Below are 24,377 nucleotides of genomic sequence, written 5' to 3' on the forward strand. Positions count from 1 at the left end.
GTCACACAGAATTCCTTCCTTAAATTAGAATAACTTCTAAAAACCATTCTTTATTTGCTTATGGATAACATAATCTTGAACATTTAATCATTTTTTATTTTGTAGGCTAGACTTCATCTTTTCAAAGCTGTCCGTTCTGTCCTCGCCAATGGGATGAAGCTTCTTGGAATTACACCTGTATGTAGAATGTAATATGTAATTTCTAATTAAAGTGTGGTTTTTAATGCCAAATAAGTTCTAGTTATAAGATGCCTTGCTGTTCGGAATAGAATTTACTGTTCTGTGCCAAAATTTTTTTATATATATGTATATATGTGTGTATATATGTTATGTATTTCTTTAGGGGGTGGGGTTGTTTCCAGACAGGGTTTCTCTGAGGCTAGCTTCAAACTCACAGATATCTACTTGTCTCTGCTTCCCAAATGCTGGGATTAAAGGCATGCGCCACTGCTACCACCTGATCAGAATATATATTTTCATATAGTAACATTAACTTATTTAATCTTTACTCTTAAAAAATGTGTATTTCATTCATGGTCAGTAGGTATTCAAACATGTAAGAAACTAAGATGAGTCTTTTAAATTTCAAACCTTGTGATATAATTGGGGCAAAAGACTAACATTTAAATTCTGGCCTGCAGTCATTTTCTCAAATACAAGTATGTGCGTATGTTATGTGTGTGCATGTATATGCACACATACTATATATTTAGATTGTGTATGTGCTAGCGACTGAGCCTGGAACTTTGTGTGCACTAGGCAAGGGCTCTACCACTGAATTATATACCTACCCTTCTTTTTAATTTTTTTATACTGAAGTAGAATGTCATGTAAATTGCCCATGTGCACTTTGAATTTATAACCTAGCCAGGCCTTGAATCTGTGATCCTACTGGCTTCGCTTATCTAGGGTTACAGGCCTGCACATTTAGACCCCGACAAGAACTTCTTTTCAGCTTCTTCTTGGTGGTGGTAGAGGGGTGTTCACTTGAAAGTCAGAGCACAGCTTCTGGAAGTTGGTTCTCTCCTTCTATGGTGGGTTCCAAATCCCAAACTTAGGGTGTCAGGCTCAGGCTTATACTCATAAGCATTGAAACAACTTTCTGGCCCCAGAAATCTTTTTATTTTCTTTTTTAGTCAATATGAGACAAGGTCTGTGTAGCCCCAGCTGGCCTGGAACTCACTATGTAAACCAGGCTGACTTGAACTCAGAGATATGCCTTTTGAGTGCTGGGATTAACAGGGAAAAAATTTATTTTTCGCATATACACGTCCCAACTGCAGTGTCCCCTCTCTCACCTCCCAGATTCCCCAGATCCACCCAGGGACATCAACCAAATACATGCTACAGTAAGGCTAGGCACAAACCATCACATCATGGCTGCACAAGGCAACCAAGTAGGAGGAAAAGGGTCCCACAAGCAGGCAAAAAGAGTCAGAGGACTTCCACTGTTAGGCGTCCCGCAAGAAATGTGCAGAGGGCCTAGGTCAGACCCTACAGGCTCCAACATGGCCCATAGAATCAACTGACTGGGACTCACGGGGGCTTGTAGAAATTATTCTTATAACTGAGATTACCTCCTGTTTTCATCTAATAATTGGTGAAGGTATTTTAACAGCAGCTAGTTCCTGGACCAAACACAGGGAGATGGAAAGTAAGCGCTGGCAGACAGCAGTGAGAACTGGCCTCGGGCTTACTGTTAGCTGGAATATACGGTAACAAACTGTGAAGTCAGGGACATACGCATCTAAATAGCAAGCAGCTACAGAACACTGAATTCAGGTTTTTGTCAAGTGTGGGCCAGTATTAAAGCATAATTTGAGGTGGAGTTTTGGCTTCCATGTATCTGCATACAGACAAGGTGGTTTGACTTGATTCAGTGATACGGGTTTAATTTAGCTAATAGTAAGTACGATGTGCTGTTTGAGAACCATCGCCATCTTCTGCCAGCATTTCTATTTGGCCGTCCACATTTAATCTAAATGTGATGTGGTAACAGTTGTAAGTGATTTGCTAATTTTCTACTTAGAGTAGCACTGACCTTCCTACAGCAAACCCGCTGTGGAATGAACGTGCACACTTGGGGCGTGTTTTACATATCTACTCTTTCTCTCCACTTCTTTGGAGAAACTCCTCAGACCACTGAGTAGTTCAGTCTTGAGCAAAATTATACAGGGATTAAGTCTTCAAAAATACAGTTCTTTGAAAAGACTTACTATGCTGTAATCTTCCCTAGAAATTCTTTTTTGCTCAAGGCTTGTAAGAATTAGATTACTTTGTTAAATTTTCATACGTAGAAAAAAAAGCCATGTTTTTGCATTATCATAGTGATCATATCCATAAAACAAAGTGACTACACAAAAGTGATATAAATAAATTTATTGCTGGATTTCCCCATTAACATTATAGAAATATTTTAAAATCACTGAAATCACTGAAAGTTCACAAATTCAGAGCCCAACAGGTAACCATAGTTTATAAAAAAAGAAAGTATAAAAGCGACTTAGAAAATTTTCTGAAAAGTATATCAGCTAACAGCAAAGAAATACGAACCAGACAGTGACTGGCACAAATACAGCACTGAAGTTCCCAGACAGAAGTCAGTGTCTGAGCTATGAAGCAGATTCTGTTTACACACTGAGTTTTGTTCTCAACTGTCTTATCTTATTCATTCTTCATTTTGATAAGAGAAGCTAGACTTTTTACTGCTACCTGGACAAAGTACTATCCATGATCTAGACCAGGAAGGTTCACTCTCCTCTCCCGGTACCTGAACAAGAGGACAGTGTGTACAGAAGTGGCTTTGGCACTTGAACCTTCAGACACCGTCTCAACCTTGTCGACTGAATGTTGTAGTTTCACCTGATGTTCTGACCCTGTATTGTCACCTCTGCTCTGTGTACATGAGACACACGCATGTAGTCCTGATACCATGTCAACTGAATGCTCCCTGTACACAATATACATACATACACGCACGCACTCACGCTCTCTCTCTCTCTCTCTCTCTCTCTCTCTCTCTCTCTCTCTCTCTCTCACTTTGTAGAAAGTCCTTCATTCTGAAGTAATACACTTGACACCAAACATACTCTGTTTTAGCACTTCACTCATTCAGTTTCCTTCTTGATTCTTATGTCATATAGTTAATCCATTGATACTGTTGAAGCTACCATCTGGGGTTGACTTAAGGCTCTAATTTATTATCAACAGTTAAGTCATTATAGGAACAGTTAAGATTCAAATCACACACCAATGATCCTTTCTTTTGCAGTTGCTTCTTGTTGAATAGATGTAGTGTCTTGTCTGGGTAAGCCATAGAGATATATGGAAACACACACAAGAAGAGCTCCCATTGCAAAGGAAAGTGCTGAAAAGAAAAAGAAAAATAACTTTTTTTCTTTAGACTAAAAAATGATGAACTTTAAGAAGCATTTTATGTGTGTAGGGTCCTGGGCATCATCCTTAGGAATGCTGTCCGTCCCTTTTTCAGCAAGGTCTCTCCTTTGCATGGAGCCCACCAAACCCAGGGATTCCTGCCCCCGCCTCCCTGGTGCTAGGACTGCAAGCACTTTATTAATGAGCCGTCCGTCATCCCACTCCTAAAGTCTTTTTCACTGTAGGCTGCACTACCAGGTCACACATGTTTTTATGAGAAGTTATCTATTCTAAGCAGAAAGGAAATTGGAGGGAAAAGATAAATATCAAAGGAGCGATAACACACTTTTCAAAAGCATTAGTAAGCCTCCTATCTTGGACTACCCCAACAAAGGGATATGTTGTTTTCCCTAGAAGACACACAGTGAGAGGAAGTAAATGTAATATAAATATGTGCACGGTGTGTGTATGAATAGGAAAAAAAATGTGCTGTGATATGGCTTGCTTACGATCCCAGAAAGCTTAATGTGAAAGATAGCTACACAAAATTCAGCTTTCAAAAACCAGAGATCAAAAACCACTGAAAATTTCTGGATAGGTGATAAAGTGATTATTGTGTTTCCTGCCATGCTTGCCTCTTTTTCATGCTACTCCTGAAAACTGGGATGTACAAAACTTGTACGAGGGCTGAAGTGCCTGTTGCACAAGCCTGGGAGCCTGAATCACCAGCACTCATCCAAAGGCTGGCACGTCTGCAGCCTCGGTGCTGTGGGAATTGTGGGAGCAGACACAGACCACCCCTGGAGCTGTCTGTCAGCTAGTCTAGCCAAACAGTGAGTGGGAGAGCAACTGATCCACGTGGACCCACACACCAAAGAGAAAAAAACAAAATAGTAATAATAAAATCCCTTCTATAAGCTTCATATGTAGGCATTATATAAATAAATACTAATGTCAAAACTGTATACTTAAAACTGAACCACATTCTATACATATTAACTGTATTGCACAGTGGTTCAATATTGATACCTTTAAAAATTGGCATGTTGGTACATGCCTGGCAGTTATTTTTATTCTTAAGGAATTGTGACAAGAAGTATATTTATATTCAGACAGTTTTCTCCCTAATATTTTCTAACATGATTGAATCCACAGATGCAGAAGCCACAGTTATAGAGGACCAAATGTACAACCTGGCTCACCTAAAACATCTGTATGTAATATTTAAGGGAACGAGGACACTGAAGTGTTGCATAATCTCCTTCACACAGCTGCACACCACAGAATAAACTGCAGCAAAATTAGGATTGCTCTAAATAAGAATTGGAGCAGACCATGTTAACAACTTACTTATCTGTAACCCAAACAGGATGACTGAGGCAATGGTAGAAAGAACAATGGCCGCGGCTGCGGAGAAGCCTTTCATGATGTTGTCTGTGTACTTGACCACAACAGAGGTGTAGAGTCCACCAACACTAGCAAGGACTTAGGAGACAGAAAGAAATAAGATCTCAGTACTCAATCATGAAAACATTCCATCCCCAGAGATGGCACACTCATTTACCTAGGACAAGGAGAACAGTTTTCTTCAGAAGCAAGTCTCTGATGTGCAAAAGACTAGTCCACTACTAAATCAGACACAGTTATTATAACACAAGATTCTTTCTGATTATTTCTCTGAGATAGCAAGTTGATAAAAACAAAATTATATATTCTGAACTGGTATTCATCACTTTATCAAAGGAATAATTCCAAAATGCTGTAAGTGCCTAGGACAGACATCTAACTTAGGAGTTAAAATAAAAAACAAAAAGAATCTACTCAGACCTTTTATTCCTGGATACTTACAGATGACAAACCAGACATAATACGTGTAACCATAGAAAAATCCTTTTTCTTTAATTCCAACTCCGTCTGACAAGTAGGCACCAACTAACGTCACAGCAATCCCAGACAGATACATCTGAATGTTTCTCACCCAAAGGGAAGTGTCTGAACTCTTTAAAACTTTTTCAAAATAAACTCCTAGAAAAAAAAAGGACATAGATGTATTAAGGATATTATGAATTAACTAATGATATTCTGTTTAGAACACACCCCAAGTGCATGATTTGGGGAAGAAATATTCTTAGTATTAGTTAAGTACACGTTTGTTATGTAGTTTACGACATGATTATTAAACATCACCACATTGCTTTTACAAAGCATATAGATTAATAATGAAGAGAAAACGTCATAAGCTCCATTTGACAAACAGTTGTTAAATAGTCAAGAACAGTTTTCCCTTTAGATTAAAGAACTCTCTACTCCTTAATACCGATCTAAAGCTACAGCACTAGAGTGATTACAGTGAGTTCTCCTACTCCCTCCCCCGTGACATTGTGAGGATGAGCGTGTCTCACTGTTGGAGCAGCTGGTGTCGCTCCAGTGACAGAACCAAACCAAAGTAAGCTGCAGCTTTCCGAGTAACGCTGTTCTCCTTAAACTGGTCTGCAGACAACATCATATGCCTGGGAACTGCTAATTACGTATTAAATTTGTGTGTAGATGTATTTTTCCCAGGACTTGTGTAGGGGGTAGGGCTCAAAAAAATGTTTTTCCCCCCTTAGAGAAAAGGGAGTAAAAAAAAAAAAACTTTTGTCCCTAAAAAGTCAAATACCCCTGTCAGGCTTTAAAGTTAGATGAATGCATGTTGACCCAGAGACACTGGGAACTGCTATTTACCAACTAGAAAGTATAACTAAAAATAATTTTTATATTAATCTTTATTTTGGGGACAGGATCTCACCATGTGGCCCTGGCTAGCCTGGAACTGTAGATCAGGCTGACTTTGAATCTGCCTGCCTCTACCTCTCAGGTCCTGCCACCGTACCTGGCAAAAACAAGACTGATTTTGATGAGGCAGACTACGGCAACAAACATAGAATAGCTGTTAAAACTTCCCACTTAGACTTTCTGTCTGGAAAAGGCATTGCTAGTCAGTGATGTTACTTCAGGACAGGACAAGCATTAACCCACCTTCTGCTTCCTCAGCTCTAAGCAGAGGCTAGACTAAAGAGGATATGAGGTATAAGCATTTCACTGTTCAAAGATATTACTGAAAATCAAAAGAATATTTTTTGGTGATTAAAATTTTGTTCCTAATTTGTTGATTCTTAAAAATAAAGAGTTTATTTACCATGACTATGGTTAATTGAGTATATTCCTAAATTTAACCTTTCTCTTCTGCTATAAAACATTTATAAGCAATATTTTATTTCTATGTCTTTCCTGTTTTCCTAGTTAAAAAAAAAACACATCACTCTTGAAATAGGTGGAAATAGAGATATACAAATACCACTAATATATTCTTATTAAAAAGCTCTTGAGTTTCATACCTGTTGGAGCTATTTCTGTAACACATTTCATTTCTTATATTAAGCTTCGTATATTTCTTATCTTTTCTTAATTCATGAGAGGAATAATTGTCCCTAATATGACTCCATACTTTCCTGTTTCCTTGATGTTTTGGCTGTTCTTCTTTGATATTATGTTTGCTAAGGTACATTTCACCCACCTCCTCTTTCTATTCCATAGCTCCTAGTCTGTTGAAGCAAAGGAAGAACTTGAGATTATAGGTACAAGACAGTCTAAGCTGGTTATCCTAGTAACCATGGCAGCAGAGACAAGTTTGAAAACAGTGATACTTCGGGGGCATGGGAAGTACTCATTGCGGCCTCCTTGAAGGTTAATTCCCTTCATTGCTGGAGGCCTTTCCATTAACTTTTGGTCCTTGGCTAAACTAAGATGGCCAAGAATGGCCGAAGTATATTCCTAGCTGCAATTCTGAAATCTGAACAACTGTGGTAAGTGAATCACATACTTACGGGGAGAGGGAGGGAAATAGCTGACACAAAACAACGTAAGAAGGAATTTAAAGTCTTAATGGGAATAAAATTGTTAGGAAAAAAACAAGGAAATGAGATCCAGTTTTTATAGTTACGTGATAACACGGTGCTTTCACAACTTACCTGCAAACCCAGAGCACAAGACAGCAATAGCTATGGCACAGAAGCCTAATAATGGGTTCTGCTCTACCTGCAATTGTAAGTTTTTAAAGTTACTCTTAGTAAGTGCAACCAAATTAACCCAACAGTCCAAAGAAATAACTACAAATATACATGTTGCCAGGCCTGGTGACACATGCCTTTAATCCCAGCACGCAGAGGCAGGTGGATCTCTAGGAGTTCCAGGCCAGCTAGGGGTATATATTAAGACCTTGTCTTTAAAAAAAGAAAAAGAGAAGGCCTACTTTATGCTTCTACTAAAAGTACATTTCCTATCAGACATAATTAAATAAGAATGATAAAGCAGCAAACAAAATGAAAAAACAATTTTCAAATTAACCAAAGCATTTAAGTTGAATGTACAATATAACATGTACACCTCAATTTCCAAGTACTTGACCTGCTTACTAATTTTAATTTCTGCTTCTGAACTAAAGTATCAGTCCTGAGCATGGTACAGTAAGTAAGATAACTTACTCCCTTATGTTTTGGATAAAGTACTAACTTTTGACACTACACACTTTACTGAATTTTTACCAAATACTTACACCGTTCTGTGTACCAGAATCATTGCTGTATGCTAAGCAGATAAGTGATAACACACATCTCGGAATGGCCCTTAACAGCTTCATGTACAGGGGAGATTGACAGGTGTATATAGAAGATGTATGTATATAACCCAGCATACTGTTTCAGCTCTCGTTTTCTTCCTTCCCTAAACGAACTTTCAGGAGCGTCATCTGTCATCCTGAGAAATGAATACTACCTCAGTACTCCCCTGGAATTAAAGCATTGGGACACAGGACTGTATGTACTATAGTAAGGATGAGACACCTTGTTCAACAGCAGAAAGCCTAATGTCAGCAGTGCCTGGGACTGAGACATAAAGTGTAGCCTAAAATGTCCAGTCGTCACTGAAAACTAACAACATTTTATTTCTGGGATACTAAAGGATTTTAATGACCCTCTGTGATTCCTGACTATTGCTCAAGTTACAGTCTGTAGTCTCAGTATTTTGTAAACAGGAACCTGGTATATACTAGTATAACAACAAAATGAAAAAGAAACTGAAATTTGGAAATCCAAGCCTAATAGTCCGAGCTCCAACAGTGTATAGGATCTTAGGATACAATTAATCTAATTCTTAACCAGAAAGTAACCCACTGTTACAAGGTGGTGTGGAATGAATGTAAGCAAAAACTCCTGTCCACATGGTAGATACTCCACAGGAGAATTCTCATCTGAGTTTAAATGCAAATACTGGTTTAGGATAAGCTAGCTACACTCGAAATTCAAAACAAGTTGTACTTATAAAACATCAGTTGTATATAGCCAATTAAAAAGATAAACTCGCCCAAAACTGACTATATGGTGACTTAGCAGACCTCTGTTTAAAGCAAAGGAGTAATATCAAGCTATGTCTGATACAATTCAGGTAGTATCTAGACATTGAATCCAGTTTTAGGGCATACTGTGGAGCAATGACAGAATGATACATCTGGAAGTGAAATACCGGCCTCAGGAAGCTCTCTAGAAACAGGCCACAGAAATAAACGAGTTTAAATTGGGACACCTGAAGAGTAGGGTGTGACATTACCTCACGCACTCACACGTCCATCCTATGAAGGTAATATTTTCATTGTTATGACATGAAGAATAACGAGGCTTATAGCACTCTGAAAAATCGGGCAAGTTCCTTAACAGTCATTTTGAAACCGTCACATAAAGGGCTATTTTTACTACTTTTGTATCAATGTCAGAACACTCCTCCACTGTCCTATGGCTGACAGTGGGCATACTGCCAGAGACTAAATGAAAGGGAATGAAAACTGGACGGGGAAACCATACTCAGCATTTCCAAAAGCAGCTTAAAACCATCTAGAAACTGCAATGGCACGAAGAAGCCTGTACAGTTCAGCTATTAACTGTCTGTGGACAGTTACCTCACCTTTCCTAGAGTTGTTTGTGGAGGTTTAAATGAGATGGATGCCCCAATAGGCTGAGATGTTTGAATCCTTAGTCATCTCAGTGAGGATGTTTGATAGATTTAGAAGATGTGGCCTTGCCATAGGAGTATGTCACTTGGAATAGGCCTTAAGGCTTCAAAGCCATGTCGTTCCTCGTCTGCTCTGTTTTGTGTTGTGGTTCAAGCTATGAGCCCTTCAGCTTCTGTTCCGGCCACACGTGTGGACTGCCACCATTCCGCCATCATGGACCCATAAGCCCAGATAAACTCTTCTCTAAGCTGCCTTGGTCATGATGTTTCATCACAGCAATAGAAAGGTTACTAATACAGTGTGCTGTTATCCATTAAAAAGGCATATACTGAGGAATGTTTTCTATCACTAATATATTTTAACACTTTCTTCTTAGAAACAGAAAGCCGGTGGTATTAGCTACTTTTCTGTTGCAGCGATAAGCATCATGACAAGGCAATTGATGCAAGAGTGGGTTTTCTTTGGGCTGAAGCAGTGTCACACAGGGGAAGGCAGCAAGTAAGCATAGCAGCAGACAGTTCACATCTTAAACCATAGCAACAACCACTGCAGAGGGAACTGAATTGCGAACGGTAAATGGCTTTTAAAACCTCAAAGTAGCACACTTCTTCCAGCAAGACCACATCTCCTAAGCCTCCTAAAAACATCACCAGCCAGGAGTCAAATACATGGTCTACCAGAGAGCGGGGGCATCTCATTTAAACTGTAACACCATACTAAGTATTATGATCCTCAGTAACTAATGCTAACGAGGAAAGCCCACCTATAAGGCAGAGTGCATTTGACATCAAAAGTAATGCTACTCTCCATTCATCAGCGTGACTGGATGGCGTGATTAGGTGCTGTACGAGAGGAGTTTCCTTTTTACCTATGGCACATGATTTTGTTTCTTACCACGACTTTTGTAGCCTGGGCAGGTTTCCATTGTACAAGTGTGACCCCAGCACACAGCATAAAAACCGAAATCCACTGTAATTTGCTGAGTGTTCGATTTAACATTAAAACGGTACATAAAGCAGTACAGGGAATCTTCAGTTGATAGGTCACCTAGAAACAAATAATAAATTCATCTAATGTTAGTCTTTTACAGAAATATCTCCTATCACTGGGAGAATTAAGAAAATACTTGTGAATGTAGTAAAGAGTTAATTAAGAAAATCTCCATTGGAGAAATTCAGCAACCTCAAATCCCAGTTTTCTTTTGAGACAAGATCTCAATATCTATCCATGGCTGGCCTCAAACTCAGAGATCTAGAGTCTAGGATTAAAGGTATGCACCACCATGTCTCAGTTCAGAGCTTTTATATCATTAACTGCACTCACCTGGTAGACTGCTGCGTCCAGGTTACTCAGAGCTAGGAAAGCCATGTTGTTCTGAATAGCATACACCAGTGATGGCACACTTAACTTCACCAGTTCCTTGGGGCTCCCCAGGACATTTTCACTTAAAGACGCCTTAAATCTATCCAAGCTTCCAGTTTCTCTTTGAAAATATAAGAGGAGATGAAAGTGGTGAGGCAGGAAATTCAATACTTCCCCACCCAGTGTCAGGCGCAGAAGCCAGTTCTTGTGCATGCTGAGCAAGTCATCCACCACTGAGCTACACCCTGACCTTCTGTTCTTGAGACAGGGTCTTGTTCTGTGGCTGACTTGAATTTAGGATCCCCTTCCTTCACCTCCCAGATGCGGGGGTTACAGGCATACACACATCTGTAGCATTCTGTGAATGAGACTCCACACCCAGTTGAGTACCTGAAGTAATTTAGAATGGACTCTTAAGAACTCTGCCAACTAATGCAAGACTTATTTAAAGAAACAGACCTATAAAACTTAAATTCTACTTAGAAAAAAGTATGATAACTAAGTAGGATTATCACCAAAATCCTCTGGCCAAAGTTTTTAGTATGATTAGTAATAGATATCAGCAGACAAAATTAATGCTCTGTCACTCCAGCTCTGTTGTACCAAGTATGCCTCAACATCTTTACAACTGATCAGGCTGCATAGCCATAGCTCTAGACTGTCCTTCAAATAATGCATTTAAATGAAAACAAGAGAAGGCTATAGTGGTTATACACTTGGGTCTGAAAGCATGTGGTTCTTATTATTTATAAATTTACTCAGTGCTGATTATAATAGGTAATAAATTTTTATATAAACATACTTTTAAAATATATGTATAGTTCTATAGAAAATCCGAAAAACTGATTAACGTCAATAAAAGTAAACTATATCTTTAATATAAAAAAAAAAGCCACATTAACCAAAGGCCAGGTTAACCAAGGCTAACATAGCTTATACTTCCCATACAGAAAATCACCTCATTTGCTTCCTAAATATAAAAATAAAACAATATTTTATAATAAGCATCAATATTCCTCAAAACAAACTTTATCAAAATTGTCCTAGATGTAACTGAGAGCACCCTTAAAGGACCATACTCATATTCACGATAATCACAATGAACCTGTGCTTTTTATTAGCATTAGAATCAATACTTGTGATTATTTTCACATTTAAATGCTGCAGGAACAATTAAAGTCCTGGGGAAGGCGACAAAATTTTGGTGCATTATATCAAACTGATTATTCCTATTCATTCATTGTAGAACATTCTAGCCCTCAAGAAAATATTCTACTTAAGACAGGAAATTTGGTCTAGACCACAGGAACACAAAGCTTCTTTCCAGTTACAGATCTATTACCAAGTTCACAAGTCTCCGTACTACAGTGTTATACTCTATGCTGAAAAGTTCTGTGCAGTCTGGGCTGGGGGCTATAAATACTACGAGGGGAAAAGGAATCCAAATACACACACGCGCACTTTTCCAAGCAATCTGAACATCTTTAAACATTTCTTTTGTGAGGGAATGAGATAACTCAGGGCCTTCTTTGCATATTCTAGGCAAGCACTCAACCACTGATCTACATCCCCAAGTCCTTGGGTGCTTCCTAATAAATGTCTAAAATGTACTATATACTTGACTAACATCTTAACCAGAGTGTAAAGAACAATATTTCAATTATTTTCTCCTCCATTATAAAGTTAAAATAACTGCCAAGAGGTCAAATTCAAGTGTGATGGTTAGCTTGAATTGTCAATTTGACACAATCTAGAATCATTTTGGAAGGGATCTGAGTGAGATTTTCTGGATTAAGTTGCCCTATAGGCTTGTGTGTGGAGAATTCTCTTGACTGTTCTTTAGGCTGGGAAGGCCCACCTACTGTAGGTATCACATTCCCTCAGAAGAGGACTGCCACTAGCATCTGTGTTCCACATTCCCTCAGTGTAGACACATGTGATCACCTGCCTCTAACTGCTGCCACCGTGACTTCCCTGCCAGGAGGCTTGAAACCTGTAACTGTAAGCTAATAAACCCTTTGTCTCTTTTATTTGTTAGAGCAGTTTTGTCACAGCAACAGGAAAAGAAACTAAGACCAAAGAACCCTCTTTAAAAAAAGATTATATATCAGAAAACGTAATAGTTCATGGTTTTTCATACTTACCACTAGTCCGCATCATATGACAGTACAGGTCTAATTCCTACATGTATAGGCTCTACCATGTATTCTTCTAAATGCCGACTTGCACACACTACCTCGTCTTCAGAATGGCTCCCTGGAGAAACTACTGAGTGACATTGTTTGTACATCAGCACCAGCCTCCTACCTTCTCCTAGATCTGTTTCACTCCAACAGAAGGTTCTTCGTGCTGATCCTTCCCAGACTATAGTTAATGGTTAGTATCCTTTTCTAACCCCCATTTACTGTCAACTCTTAGCGTTAAGAGGCAGATTCAACACTATCAGTGACATTTTTTTTCAGATATCCACAGAACAGAACTGGCTAGCCTAAATTACTTCTAAGATGGCCTTGATTACACAGTGAAACCTTGCCCCAAAACCCAACAGAAAAACAAGAAAATTCATGATGAAACCAAATCTTTCTTTCTGATCCAAAGTAGGCCTCCTTTAGCAAGAACAATCAGAAAGAGAAAATCCTTGACTGGGTTGCCAAGGCACTGTACGAACACAACACTAAGGTTACTTGTGATAGACATTTCAGCTTTGTTTACAAATGTCTTATCTGCAAAGTTTAGGACACTGAAAATTAAGGCATGTTATATGAGAAAATACATGAGGTGCATGATTTTTATTTCTTCCCTAAGTCTCTGAACATTATTACAGCAGGGGTACTAAGAGGTAGAGAAAATGTCCACCCAACAGGATAAATGAATAAGGCTAGAAAATCTACGACTTATGTATTTATCAGATTTTATAGTGTTATAGTAACACTATAAAACAGTAAAAGACTCCTCTGTGACCTTATTATAGATAAGTAGCTTAAAGAGTGTGGTGTATTTTAACTACTGGAAGACATCCAAGGTCTAAGTACATCAACATTTACACATCCTGCCAGGGCCACGCCATCCGTGGACCGTGGGGAAGAACAAACAATGAACAAGCCAGTTCTCTTCTGAAGCAGAATGGAAGTGTCTTCACCTCCTTTCCCTTACCCTACCAGTGACAGGTTTACCTTGTACATCAGTGTTAATGGGCTTCAGAGGGGTCAGTAGAGCAGATAGCTAATAAGTGATTTTCCTGTGAAACTACTAAATCAGTTTCATGAGCAAACAAAACAATCTTTAAAAGTGCTTTATATTTTAAAGAATAGTTAGAACTCCAGTTATCCAAACAGATCTCCATATCTATATAGCAAGCTTCTATTCTGTCACTACTGGCCTGTCCCTCTTCCCCCAAAACACTATCTCCTGATTGACTTTTTCATTTCAAAGTGATCTGAGAAAAGTGCCTTCAGTGTTAAAGTACCTGCCTAGCATGTATAAAATTCTGGGTTCAATCCCAGCACTTCAAAGAACAATAGAAACAAAAAAGTATCTGATAAAATCACACGGGCACACAACAGTCTATCTATGGACAAAGATAAACACTGTCTTATTATGTAATAGGAAGAAACTGGAAACAAACCAAATGTCCATGAATAGTAACTGGCATGTATCATACGTATATACAGTGGCCTTTGCAGAGAGATTTGTATGTACTGACATGAAGACATTTATGTATGAAAAATGATAAAACATTTCAGTACAGAAACTTAAGTTAATACAGTTACTGTATTCCATACCCAGTGCCCAGCAATTTCCTGCATATTAAAATTTCACTAATTAGACCACATAAGCTTTGTCAAAGTACCCATCCATATATTCCTCCACATATTCAATATTCTCTCTTCCTGACATTCTAATTTATGGTTTAGTCAGTATAATTTCATATTCCAAAGACTCTGAAAAACTATGAGTAAAATCAGTAAGAATGAAGAAACACTAAACAAAGTAAAAGCTGAAATCATTACTTCAAATGTATAAAGATGTATAAAAAAATTCTATTTCAGAGCTGGAAAAGAGAATGCAACCACCCTAACACGTTATTCACTACAGGTTCTAACACTTAAAGCATAAAACTGCATACAGATTACTGAACATCAGTAACTTTGTACTAGAAAATCTTTTTAAAGCCAGGCGGTGGTGGCTCACGTCTTTAATCTCAGCGCTTGGGAGGCAGAGGCAGGCGGGTCTCCTTGATCAGACCAGCCTGGTCTACTATAGTGTCATTTCATTTGTATTTTGATAAATAAAGCTTGCCTGAAGATAAGAGAGTAAAACCACCCCACTGGTCAGCCTTACACAGACCAGGCAGTGGTACCACACACCTTAAATCCCAGTAGCCACTAGTTGCCATAGAAACAGGGTGGTGCAGGCCTTAATCCCAGCACTAGAGAGGAATATAAAACAGAAGGAGACAGCTCTCAGTCTCGGTCTTATTCTGAGATTCCTTGGGTCAGGATCGCCATTTTGGACTGAGGTCAAAGTAAGAGCCAATGGCTGTTTTGCTTTTCTGGTTGTCAGATTAAACCCCAATTTCTGTCTCTGGGTTTTTATTAGTTGTGCTTCATTTGGCGCCCAACATTGGGGCACAAATTTACAAAAAAGCTGTCCACCTGAGGCTTTTTAGCCCCAGCCCAAGCCAGAGATGGGACTGGAACTCCAGCCCTAGGAATTGAAACCCAAACTGGCCACCTGGGTTCAGGAGAAGCACTAGCACTCCCAACTCTCATCTGCCCTGGCTTAGCTTCCTCTCCTGCTGTGCCCATCCCTGCACCCCACGGGGCACCCACAGGGCTGCAACAGGACTATTACACAGAGAAACCCTGTCTCAAAAAAAAAAAAGGAAGGAAGGAAGGAAGGAAGGAAGGAAGGAAGGAAAGAAAGAAAGAAAGAAAGAAAGAAAGAAAGAAAGAAAGAAAGAAAGAAAGAAAGAAGAGGAAAGGAAGAATTGTTTTAATCTTTTTATCACATTTATTTACTTGTGTGTGCATATGTGTGTTTTTCCACACCATGGTACTCATGTGTGAGTCAGTTCATCCTTCCACCATGTGGACCTAAGGATCAAATGTGGTTCATCAGACATGGCATCAAACACCTTTGCCATCTGCTGAGACATCTTTACAGCCCAGTAATTCTTAATCTATTACATATTCTAGGATTAAGCAAATTAGTAAATATTTAAGAATAGCAGAAACTAAGCTCATCAACACTGCAGAAGGAAACAAATGGGTACCGGGAAGATGTGAAAACCTGGTGGTGCTGACCATAACTGGAGGTATCCTGCAGAGAGATAGCCGGGCACAAGTATGTCTACACAGGCATATACTTCCTAGCTCCATCTGCCCAAAGAGCCTAAAGCAGTGGTTTCCACCCTTCCCAATGCTGCAACCCTTTAATACAGTTCCTCGCGTTGTGGTGCCCCCAGCCGTAAAATTATTTCATTGCTACATCATAGCTGTAATTTTGCTATTGTTATGAGTCATGGTGTAAACACCTGTGCTTTCAAATGGTCTTAGGCGACCCTGTGAAAGGTGACCCTTTGGGGGTCACAACCCAGAGGTTGAGAATCACTGGCCTAGAAGAAAGGCTAGTGCATTAGCAACGTATATAACTTAATATTCTAGTGTCTAAATACCATTGAAGGGTTTACAAAAGAACAAGGGATTTAAAAAAACTGTAACTAACTTTAATACCAGCACTCGGGAGGCAGAGGCAGGCAGGTCTCAGTGAGTTTGAGGCCAGCCTGGTCTACAAGAGCTAGTTCCAGGACAGGTTCCAAAGCTACAGAGAAACCCTGTCTTGAAAAACAAAACAAAACAAAACAAAAAAAACCCTGCAAATTCAGAGTCAGGACAAGAAAAGTACAAAGTAAGCCACTTGCAGACGATAATCTAGTGTGGTCTGTTTAGTGCTACATTTTCCCATCTTCACGCTGATTGTTGGTGATGCTACTGTTCAAATGGCCCCCAAGTGCAGTGCTAAAGTAAACACTGTTCTAAGTGTCTGTAAGCCACAATGCAACATGAAGAAAATACATGTAAGGAAATAGGCTTCATTCACACAAGAGTCATAGTTAACCGAGTTCAATGCCAGTTAATCAGTAACAAACTAAATGTGTTAACTCTCGTTAACTGTAACAAAGTCACCTTTTCCAAGTGAGGGTTTATTTTGATCAATGTGTTGGAGGTTTCAGTTAGCCACATTGCTCTGGGCTAGACAGCTCATTACACTAGCAACATAGTACCCAACAACTGTTCACCTGTGGCCACAAAGTAAAAGAGAAAAGCAGACTGAGGTCCTGCAGTTTCCTTCGAGGGCATGCCCCAATGTACTAAAGCCCTCCAAGCTCCTGCACTAGAACCAAGTTGGGGATGAGGCCTTTAATGGGCCAAATAACAGGTTTTTAGTGGTCAGTTAGGACCTAAACTATAGAACTAAGTAGTGATTTCACACACAAATGAGGTTTTGTATTGATCCACTCTACAGTGCATCATCATAAAGAGCAGACAGGAATGAGCTTTTCTTTCTACTTTCTCATTCTAAATAGTAGTTCCAGACCTTAATCTTTTTAATAGAAGTCTTCCACATAATTATCCTGAAAAAAAAAGTCTTTCTCCAATGATAAAATACTGTTTCTACTCTGAACACCAAGAAAAATAACTTTTTTATATTTTAATTTCACATATCAATCCCAGTTCTTCTTCCCTCCCCTCATCCCACAATAATTTCTTTTTTACATCTGGAAAATTATTTTAACATTATAGCAATGAATTGTCAAACAAATATAAATTCAAACTGTGAATCAGCTTTGCTGTCTTTCTGTTTAAAGAATCATTTAATAAAGCTTCCAAGTAACAAATGTTTCCTGACTTTTATCCATCCCAGTAAAGCACTGTTATCCAACTGTGCTTTTTAAGATTCTTTTTTATGTGTATCAGAGTTTGCCTATATGATGTCTGTGCATCTCACGTGTGCTTGGTGTCACAGAGACCATAGCCTAGAGTGATACTGACAGCCAAGTTGCCATGGGAATGCTAGGAATTCAATCAGGGTCCTGTGCAAGAGCAGCCATCTCTCCAGCTCCCCTAAGATTATTTTTATGTCTGCATGCATATGTGTGTGTGTGAATAACACGTGTGTGTGTGTGTGTGTGTGTGTGTGTGTGTGTGTGTGTCTACAGATACCAGAAGAGGGCATCTAATGCAGATCAGCTGGCGTTCAGGAAGGTGTGAACTCTCCAACACAGGTGCTGGGAACTGAACTTGGGTCCCCGGGAAAAGGAGCAAGTACACCTCACCACTGAGACAACCCTCCAGTCCCAGTCCCCACCACCCATGGTTTGGTTTTGAGTTTTGTGCTTTTGTTGTTGTTTGTTTGTTTGTTGAGGCAGAGTCTCATTATGTAGCCCTGGCTAGCCCAGAACTCTAGATACAAACCTAGCTATTCTGGACATCAGAGACCAACTTGCTTCTGTCTCCCAAGTGCTGGGAATAAAAGAGCATGCCACCATGCTCGGCCTAAACCATGTTTTTTTAATGACTGGAGTAACATCCTGTTTACCTATGGGCAATTCTTTTACCTTTCTTTTTATTATTCTTTGTGTCTTTCACATCATGCATCTCCATCCCATTCATTCCCTGCCCCTGCACGTCCACCCTCTGCCCTTGCAGCCCCCAGTGTCATGACATCAGCAGTATAATCTTGAGGCGCTTCATATGCTGATTGATATAACATACCAATATGTCAATTTTTTTAAAATGACATGAAATTATTAAAAAGCACCTAGCACAGTGCCTAGCACTTAACACAGGAAACACCTATAAATGTTTATGATTATCATTATATTCCTCTGAAAATGGATCAAAACATTTTTCCATAAAGGTCAAATAGCATATATTTTAGGTTTCATGAGCAAATAGTTTGTTACAGAAAGAAAAAAAAAAAAACAGGAAAAAAAAACAGAAAAATCTGCATTTGGGCAACTCCTGCTTTATACGGGAATTCTTCAGTTTCAACATTACCAACATTGGGGGCTGGACAGTCCTTTGCTTTAAAGGGCTGCTGTAGGCACTGCATGATATGTAGAAGAATCCCTGGCCTCTGTTGCCCAGATGCCAGTACATACCTATTATGATACATATGCAAAACTCTACCTCCAAAACCTGTCCCTAGGAGAAAAGTACTGCTTCAGATCAACCTAATATATGAAGATGTGACTTGAATTTTCAATACCTTAACTTGTAGGAAAAAAAAGAATTGAACACTCTAGAAGTATTTTTACTTACTTAGCCAAGAGTCCAACACTTATCAGTAGCTTTATAACTTCTGTGATGCACACGGCTGTGGTTGAAAAGTAGAGTTCTTTAGCTGTTGTCCTTGTGTATCTTAAAGCCACGGTGTAAGCTGCAGCCACCAGAGTCATCACTGCCAAGCAGTACAGCTTGAAGAATAAACTGACATTTTCTGGAAAATATGTGCAACAAAAATATTATTTAGTATGTGTGTAATATGTATATAACGATAACAGACTAGTTAGTCCATAATGCTTTCCGATTTCTAACACCAAATAGTTTTCTAAATAGTGACATCTAAAATTCAGCTTCAAACCAATTACATAAACACAAATACCGCTGACTTTAAAACTCCATACGAGATATTGGATACAGATATTTTTTAGTGTCCCCAACTGTACAATTATGTGACATACCAACCTTAGTTAAGTTTGCTATAAAATATATAATTATCTTTATGATTACAAACCTGTGAAAGCAAAGCATCAGAGCAATTGCAAAACATTCTAAATCTCAAGACAGCAGAGAACAGACCTGAGGCCTCTCTGGCTACACCTGTCATCGCACTGACAACAGGGTGGACTCGGCTGTGTGGCTAGAGGGAGGACAAGCTTTCCAGGGGGAAGAGGGTCACTCCTCATCACGGTATAAAGCCTAGCGAAACTCCCCCTGCTAGAACCTAACTATGCTCCTGAAGACAGCAGAAAGCAAAGGGCTAACTGTGTGTCCAAAGTGCAGCTTAGCATCATTGCAGTGGCACGTGTGTGCAGGCCTCGCACCCATCAAGTTGACACCAGGATCATACGTGATCCTGTACGTCCTGAAAGGGCAAAAAAAATGTCTCTAGTAGAAAAGTACTGGTCTAGAACAATTTAATACACAAACATGTGGCTTCATAACCAGCCTGGGCTATATTCTAAGACCCCCTCCCCTCTCTCTTATCTCCCCCCGACACACACGTGAGAGTTATATAGAACTATCTGAAAGTCAAGAATTAATTAAATCTAGCCCCTCATCTCTCTGCATGACCTGAAAGTAACAGGTTAACACAGAGTACTTAGAGAAACCTCTATGAAACTTGAGCTGCAGGATATAGCAGCCTTCACTCGGGTGCCAAGGACAGTCCAACGCCTTTGGTAAATTCAGTCGCGGCTGCATCCAGTCCTCCCTTCACCCCCGCCCCATGCTTCCTGCTCTGCTACTGCCACCACCCAAGGCTTCAACCCTTTCTGCTTTCTTCTCATGACAAAATTTAGGGGATCATATAAGATTTATATGAGAAAACCAATTCCCACAACTGATCTTTATTAGTTATAAATGAATCTAATCCTTGTCATTGCGATCTACTCATGAGACTGGAATTATGTGGGGGTAACATTTCATTTACCTGGTACTCAAAGTTACTGGTTTGTCATGGAATCATTTCCAAGTGTCCACCTGGGAACACTGTTCTTAGCTCATGGGTCATACATAATAAGCAGGCTTATTAAAGTGGGTCCTACTTTGCCAATCCCAGTAAATCATAAGGACATCGAGTGACTTCAGCGTGCTATTCAACTGTAATGTGCTTTTGTTTCCACTTTGGAATCATAATGTAGGTAATTAATAACTAGTCATAGGTAATTATACCTAATTATAGGTAATTATACCTAATCATAGGTAAATAGAATGGGGGGGTTGGGGAGGGGGGAGTTGACACAGGATTTCTCTGTGAAACAGTCCTGGCTGTCTTAGAACTTGCTTTGTAGACCAGGCTGGCCTGGAACTCACTGAAATCCACCTGCCTGTTCCTTCTGAGTGCCTTAATTAAGAACACGTACCACCACCGCCCAACTTAAAGTAGGTGTTTCAAACAGATACTTTAAAATATGGTGATTAAAACTTAAGGAAACAGTGTCTTCAGATAAGTATTTCCTCCTTGGTGAATTAAAAGACTAATTTGTAAATTGTAGGCAAATTCTTAAAATTATACCAAAGAAGCAATATGGAAGAAATGTCATAACTATTATCTTTCCTTTCTAAAAGCTCCAGCAAGCCAGATAAGCAAAGCTTATGTAAAGGGAAGTGGAGGAAGCCACTATAATACTTCTATTGTTCTAAAATTTTATTATGAAAGAGTTTATGACTCCAAAAACCGGCAGCAATAACATCTAACCAATCAGTACGAGAGAAAGCAAACTACACAATCCCTTATTTTTGTATAAGATCACGCAGAATGGCTTTATAACTTCAAGTGAATAGAAAAATGTTAAGTCCCATCTCAAGACACATGGAAATTACAGTCAATTCAAATCTCAGTGTTCGTAAATGAAGTGGTATTGGAAGACAGCTATGCTCATCTACCCAAATATCCTGGCTACATTTGTGCTACAATTGCAGGGTTCCGCAGCTATGGCAGAGACTAAGCTGTGTACAGAAAGACTGTCCGTCCATGTCCTGAGTTATCAATATTCTCATAACTGAGGAGTACAAATTCTAATATAGGTATGATATAGGTTTCTGGTTCCAAAAAAAACTAGATAGTGAATGTTTAAAGACTAAACATAGCATTTACTCCAAAAAAAACATACTATTGTATCCCCCCACCTCCCTTGAGACAGGGTCTGTCTATGAATCTCAGGTTGGCTTGGAATTCGCCGTGTAGAAAGAACACACCGGCTTCAAACTCATGGAACTCTGCATGCCTCTGCCTCTTAAGTGCAGGGATCAATAAGCATGAGCTAGTATCACAGGTTTTTAAAAACACCCGTAGGAAGCAAATATCTGCCAATGTAATTCTTGAAAATAATTAATAGTCAAAGTAGAAAAGTATAAATTTAGATACTACAAAAAATACGTGAATTTGGTATGTAATACCACTTTAGAAGCATATTTCAACTTTTTTTTTTTTTTTTTTTTTTTTTTTGGTTTTTAAAGACAGGGTTTCTCTGTAGCTTTGGTGCCTGTCCTGAAACTAGCTCTTGTAGACCAGGCTGGCCTCGAACTCCCAGAGATCCGCCTGCCTCTGCCTCCCAAACCCATATTTTCTTAACCATGACTTTCACTGATATTTCAGTTTACCATTAAATCAAAACATTTCTTCTTCATTCCCAATTTTCCAGGATGAATTTTCCTTTATTACAAATTCCAACACTTTCAGAGCAATAAAAAAAATCCATGGTATGTAACTTTTAAACTTTCCTAAGAATTCAAATCATGCCAACCCATTAGCTAGAAACTTAACCCACACCTCACCTACCGTCCCTCTCTTGCGAAAAACCCATTCGCCCTACAGCCTTTGTTTCTGACTGGGAAATATCCCCAAAAGCCAGCCTAGAGTTAAACTTTTGTTTTCCAATTACATTTTATGGGGACTATTATTTCTCATATATGAAAGCTTGGACATTTCGGAAAGTAGCTGCTAAATAATCTTTGAGACGACTCAAGGGAGGTATAGAAACTATTTCATTAGGATAAAACGTGCATCGCAACCAAATGTAATGAAGTATGTACTGGCAATAAGTCTAAATTTGTAAACTGTTAACAACCCCTTAGGTATTGATTTGCCCTCTGTAATGTTTAACTGTCCGTCTGTCTTGCCATCCGCCCTATTAGCTAGCCCCTTCTACTGTAATCAGAACGGCTTTTTCCATGGGTTTTTCCTGGGTTCCTAAAGGCCTTACCTGAAATGGGACAATCCACAAGAGAAGCAAAGACCACCACACAAAACATACCTGGCGCCTGATGTTAAGTGTTACTTCCCCTCACAAGATAAATAATGTCACGTCCACGCAAAAGGATATTCTTTAAATACTCGTTCAACATTTATTTAGATTTAAAGCCAAGTGCTCTTTGTGGAAACGAAGACAAAGAAAATAGCAATATGCCAGGTATGGTGGTTCAGACCATTAATCCCAGCAATTGGGAAGCTGAGGCAGGATGATCTCCCCGACTTTTACGACAACCTGAGCTACAGAAAGATACCCTGTAGTGTGGATCCCTGCTTTAAAAACAAACAAACAAATCACCGCCTTTTGACCTCTCCCGGCCACAGTGCTACAGAACAGAAACTCAGCCCTGGGTTCAGCTTATGTAAAACTTGAAACAGCAATCACCACAGCACGGCGAGTCGGCCCGCCACTGAGGGGTGCACAGCGCGCGCCCCTTCAAACCCAGTGCTCAGAACCGCAGCCTCGCTCCAAGAAGGGACCTGACTCACTCCGCCGGGGTGCGGGTGCAGCAGGGACCGCTACCCGCCGGGGTGCGGGTGCAGCCGGGGCCGCTCGCTCCACCGGGCTGCGGGTGCAGCCAGGGTGCGGGTGCAGCCGGGACCGCTACCCGCCGGGAGGGCGCGGCCCCTCGAGCCCGCCCGTCTTGCAACGCCCCGGCCGCCGTCCCCTACCCCTCTCCCTGCAGCCCGGCCTCACCTTTCGCCTGAGCCATGGTGCTGAGCCAGCCTGCGGAACTAACGCCCCTGCAGCCATAGAGACGCGCCGGCCTAGAGAGCTCGCCGCCCCAGCCGCGCCAGGAGGAAGCCGCTGGCTGCGGCGGAAGGCGCACGGGGTGCGGAGCAACAAGCCTGGGACACTCGGCCCTAGCGGGGTTCTGGAAAGCGCGGCTTCCGGTCCGCTGAGGGGCGGAGTCAAGCTGGCTGAGCGCTTCCTGCCGGGCGTTGCTGGACACCCAAAGGGAATTAGGCCTTAAAAAGGATTTTTGAAATGCTCTTGGTTATTGGTTTGTGTGCAAACCGTTAGAAAAGCTCTGGGAACTCGAACTTATGTAGGTTTCACCTCCATCACGACCTCGCATTTGTTACCGCATGAATAAATTGTGTACATTATGTATCTTCCTCAAACTCACTGTCACGGCATAGCCTGACATGGTAACTGCATGATCTTCGGACAACAAAAGGACCTCAGAACTATTAGCTGTATTAACAGGCACTTCAATCACTATAATGGGTGCTGTGATTAGAGGATGTTAATTCCTAGAAAATAATCCTGCGGTGAAATGGCTACTGTTTAAACACGTGTATTGATGTGGGGTTGGTGGCACATGCCTGTAATCCCAGCTTTTGAGAGGCCTAGACAGGAGAAATCTGCGTTCCAGAGTCAGTCTGGGATACGCAGTGAAACGGTGTATGAAGCACACAGAAAAAGATGGGTATTGATATTAAAAACTACAGAAATAGCATAGCATTAGCCCTTACAGTAACAGGGATATGGAGTTCTGAGATACCCAATAGCTTCCACCTTTGGTAGCATCATTTTCTCTGAAAATCCTAT

General features: G+C 40.1%; 2 protein-coding genes across 4 annotated transcripts in view; one reads left to right on the forward strand and one right to left on the reverse strand.

Moving 5' to 3' along the window:
- Window positions 1-19,081, forward strand: part of Rars2 (arginyl-tRNA synthetase 2, mitochondrial) — a 54,088-nt gene extending 35,007 nt beyond the window's left edge. The window contains exons 20-21 of one of the 3 annotated variants that reach the window (XM_050145506.1): window positions 106-177; window positions 18,003-19,081. In XM_050145506.1, coding sequence (XP_050001463.1) covers window positions 106-177; window positions 18,003-18,023 — 93 coding nt within the window. In that variant the 3' untranslated portion in view covers window positions 18,024-19,081. Of the gene's footprint in view, window positions 1-105; window positions 178-4,530; window positions 4,720-8,152; window positions 10,306-18,002 lie in introns of those variants that run through there. The other 2 variants (XM_050145507.1, XM_050145509.1) reach the window with 2 other exon arrangements.
- Slc35a1 (solute carrier family 35 member A1) lies at window positions 2,365-23,711 on the reverse strand. The gene is made up of 8 exons (XM_050145510.1): window positions 23,520-23,711; window positions 19,108-19,285; window positions 10,742-10,901; window positions 10,313-10,465; window positions 7,386-7,452; window positions 5,224-5,400; window positions 4,726-4,860; window positions 2,365-3,367 (listed from the first exon to the last, which is right to left on the reverse strand). Exons 1-8 carry the CDS (start codon window positions 23,533-23,535, stop codon window positions 3,243-3,245), a joined length of 1,011 nt encoding a protein of 336 aa, XP_050001467.1. The 5' UTR covers window positions 23,536-23,711; the 3' UTR covers window positions 2,365-3,242.
- Window positions 23,712-24,377: the final 666 nt, after the last annotated feature.

The sequence above is a fragment of the Alexandromys fortis genome, unplaced genomic scaffold (assembly GCF_014885135.2).
Source record: "Alexandromys fortis isolate MF-2015 unplaced genomic scaffold, M_Fortis_MF-2015_v1.1 scaffold_2_26212498_36691700, whole genome shotgun sequence".
In the NCBI taxonomy this organism is placed as follows: Eukaryota; Metazoa; Chordata; class Mammalia; order Rodentia; family Cricetidae; genus Alexandromys; species Alexandromys fortis.

Coding starts and splice junctions, on each gene's coding strand:
- Slc35a1 (XM_050145510.1), bottom strand. Junction 10,466..10,741: donor TGGACGCAGCAGTCTACCAG/GTGAGTGCAGTT, acceptor ATTTGTTTCTAG/GTGACCTATCAACTGAAGAT. Junction 5,401..7,385: donor CTTGTGCTCTGGGTTTGCAG/GTAAGTTGTGAA, acceptor TTTTTTTTCTAG/GAGTTTATTTTGAAAAAGTT.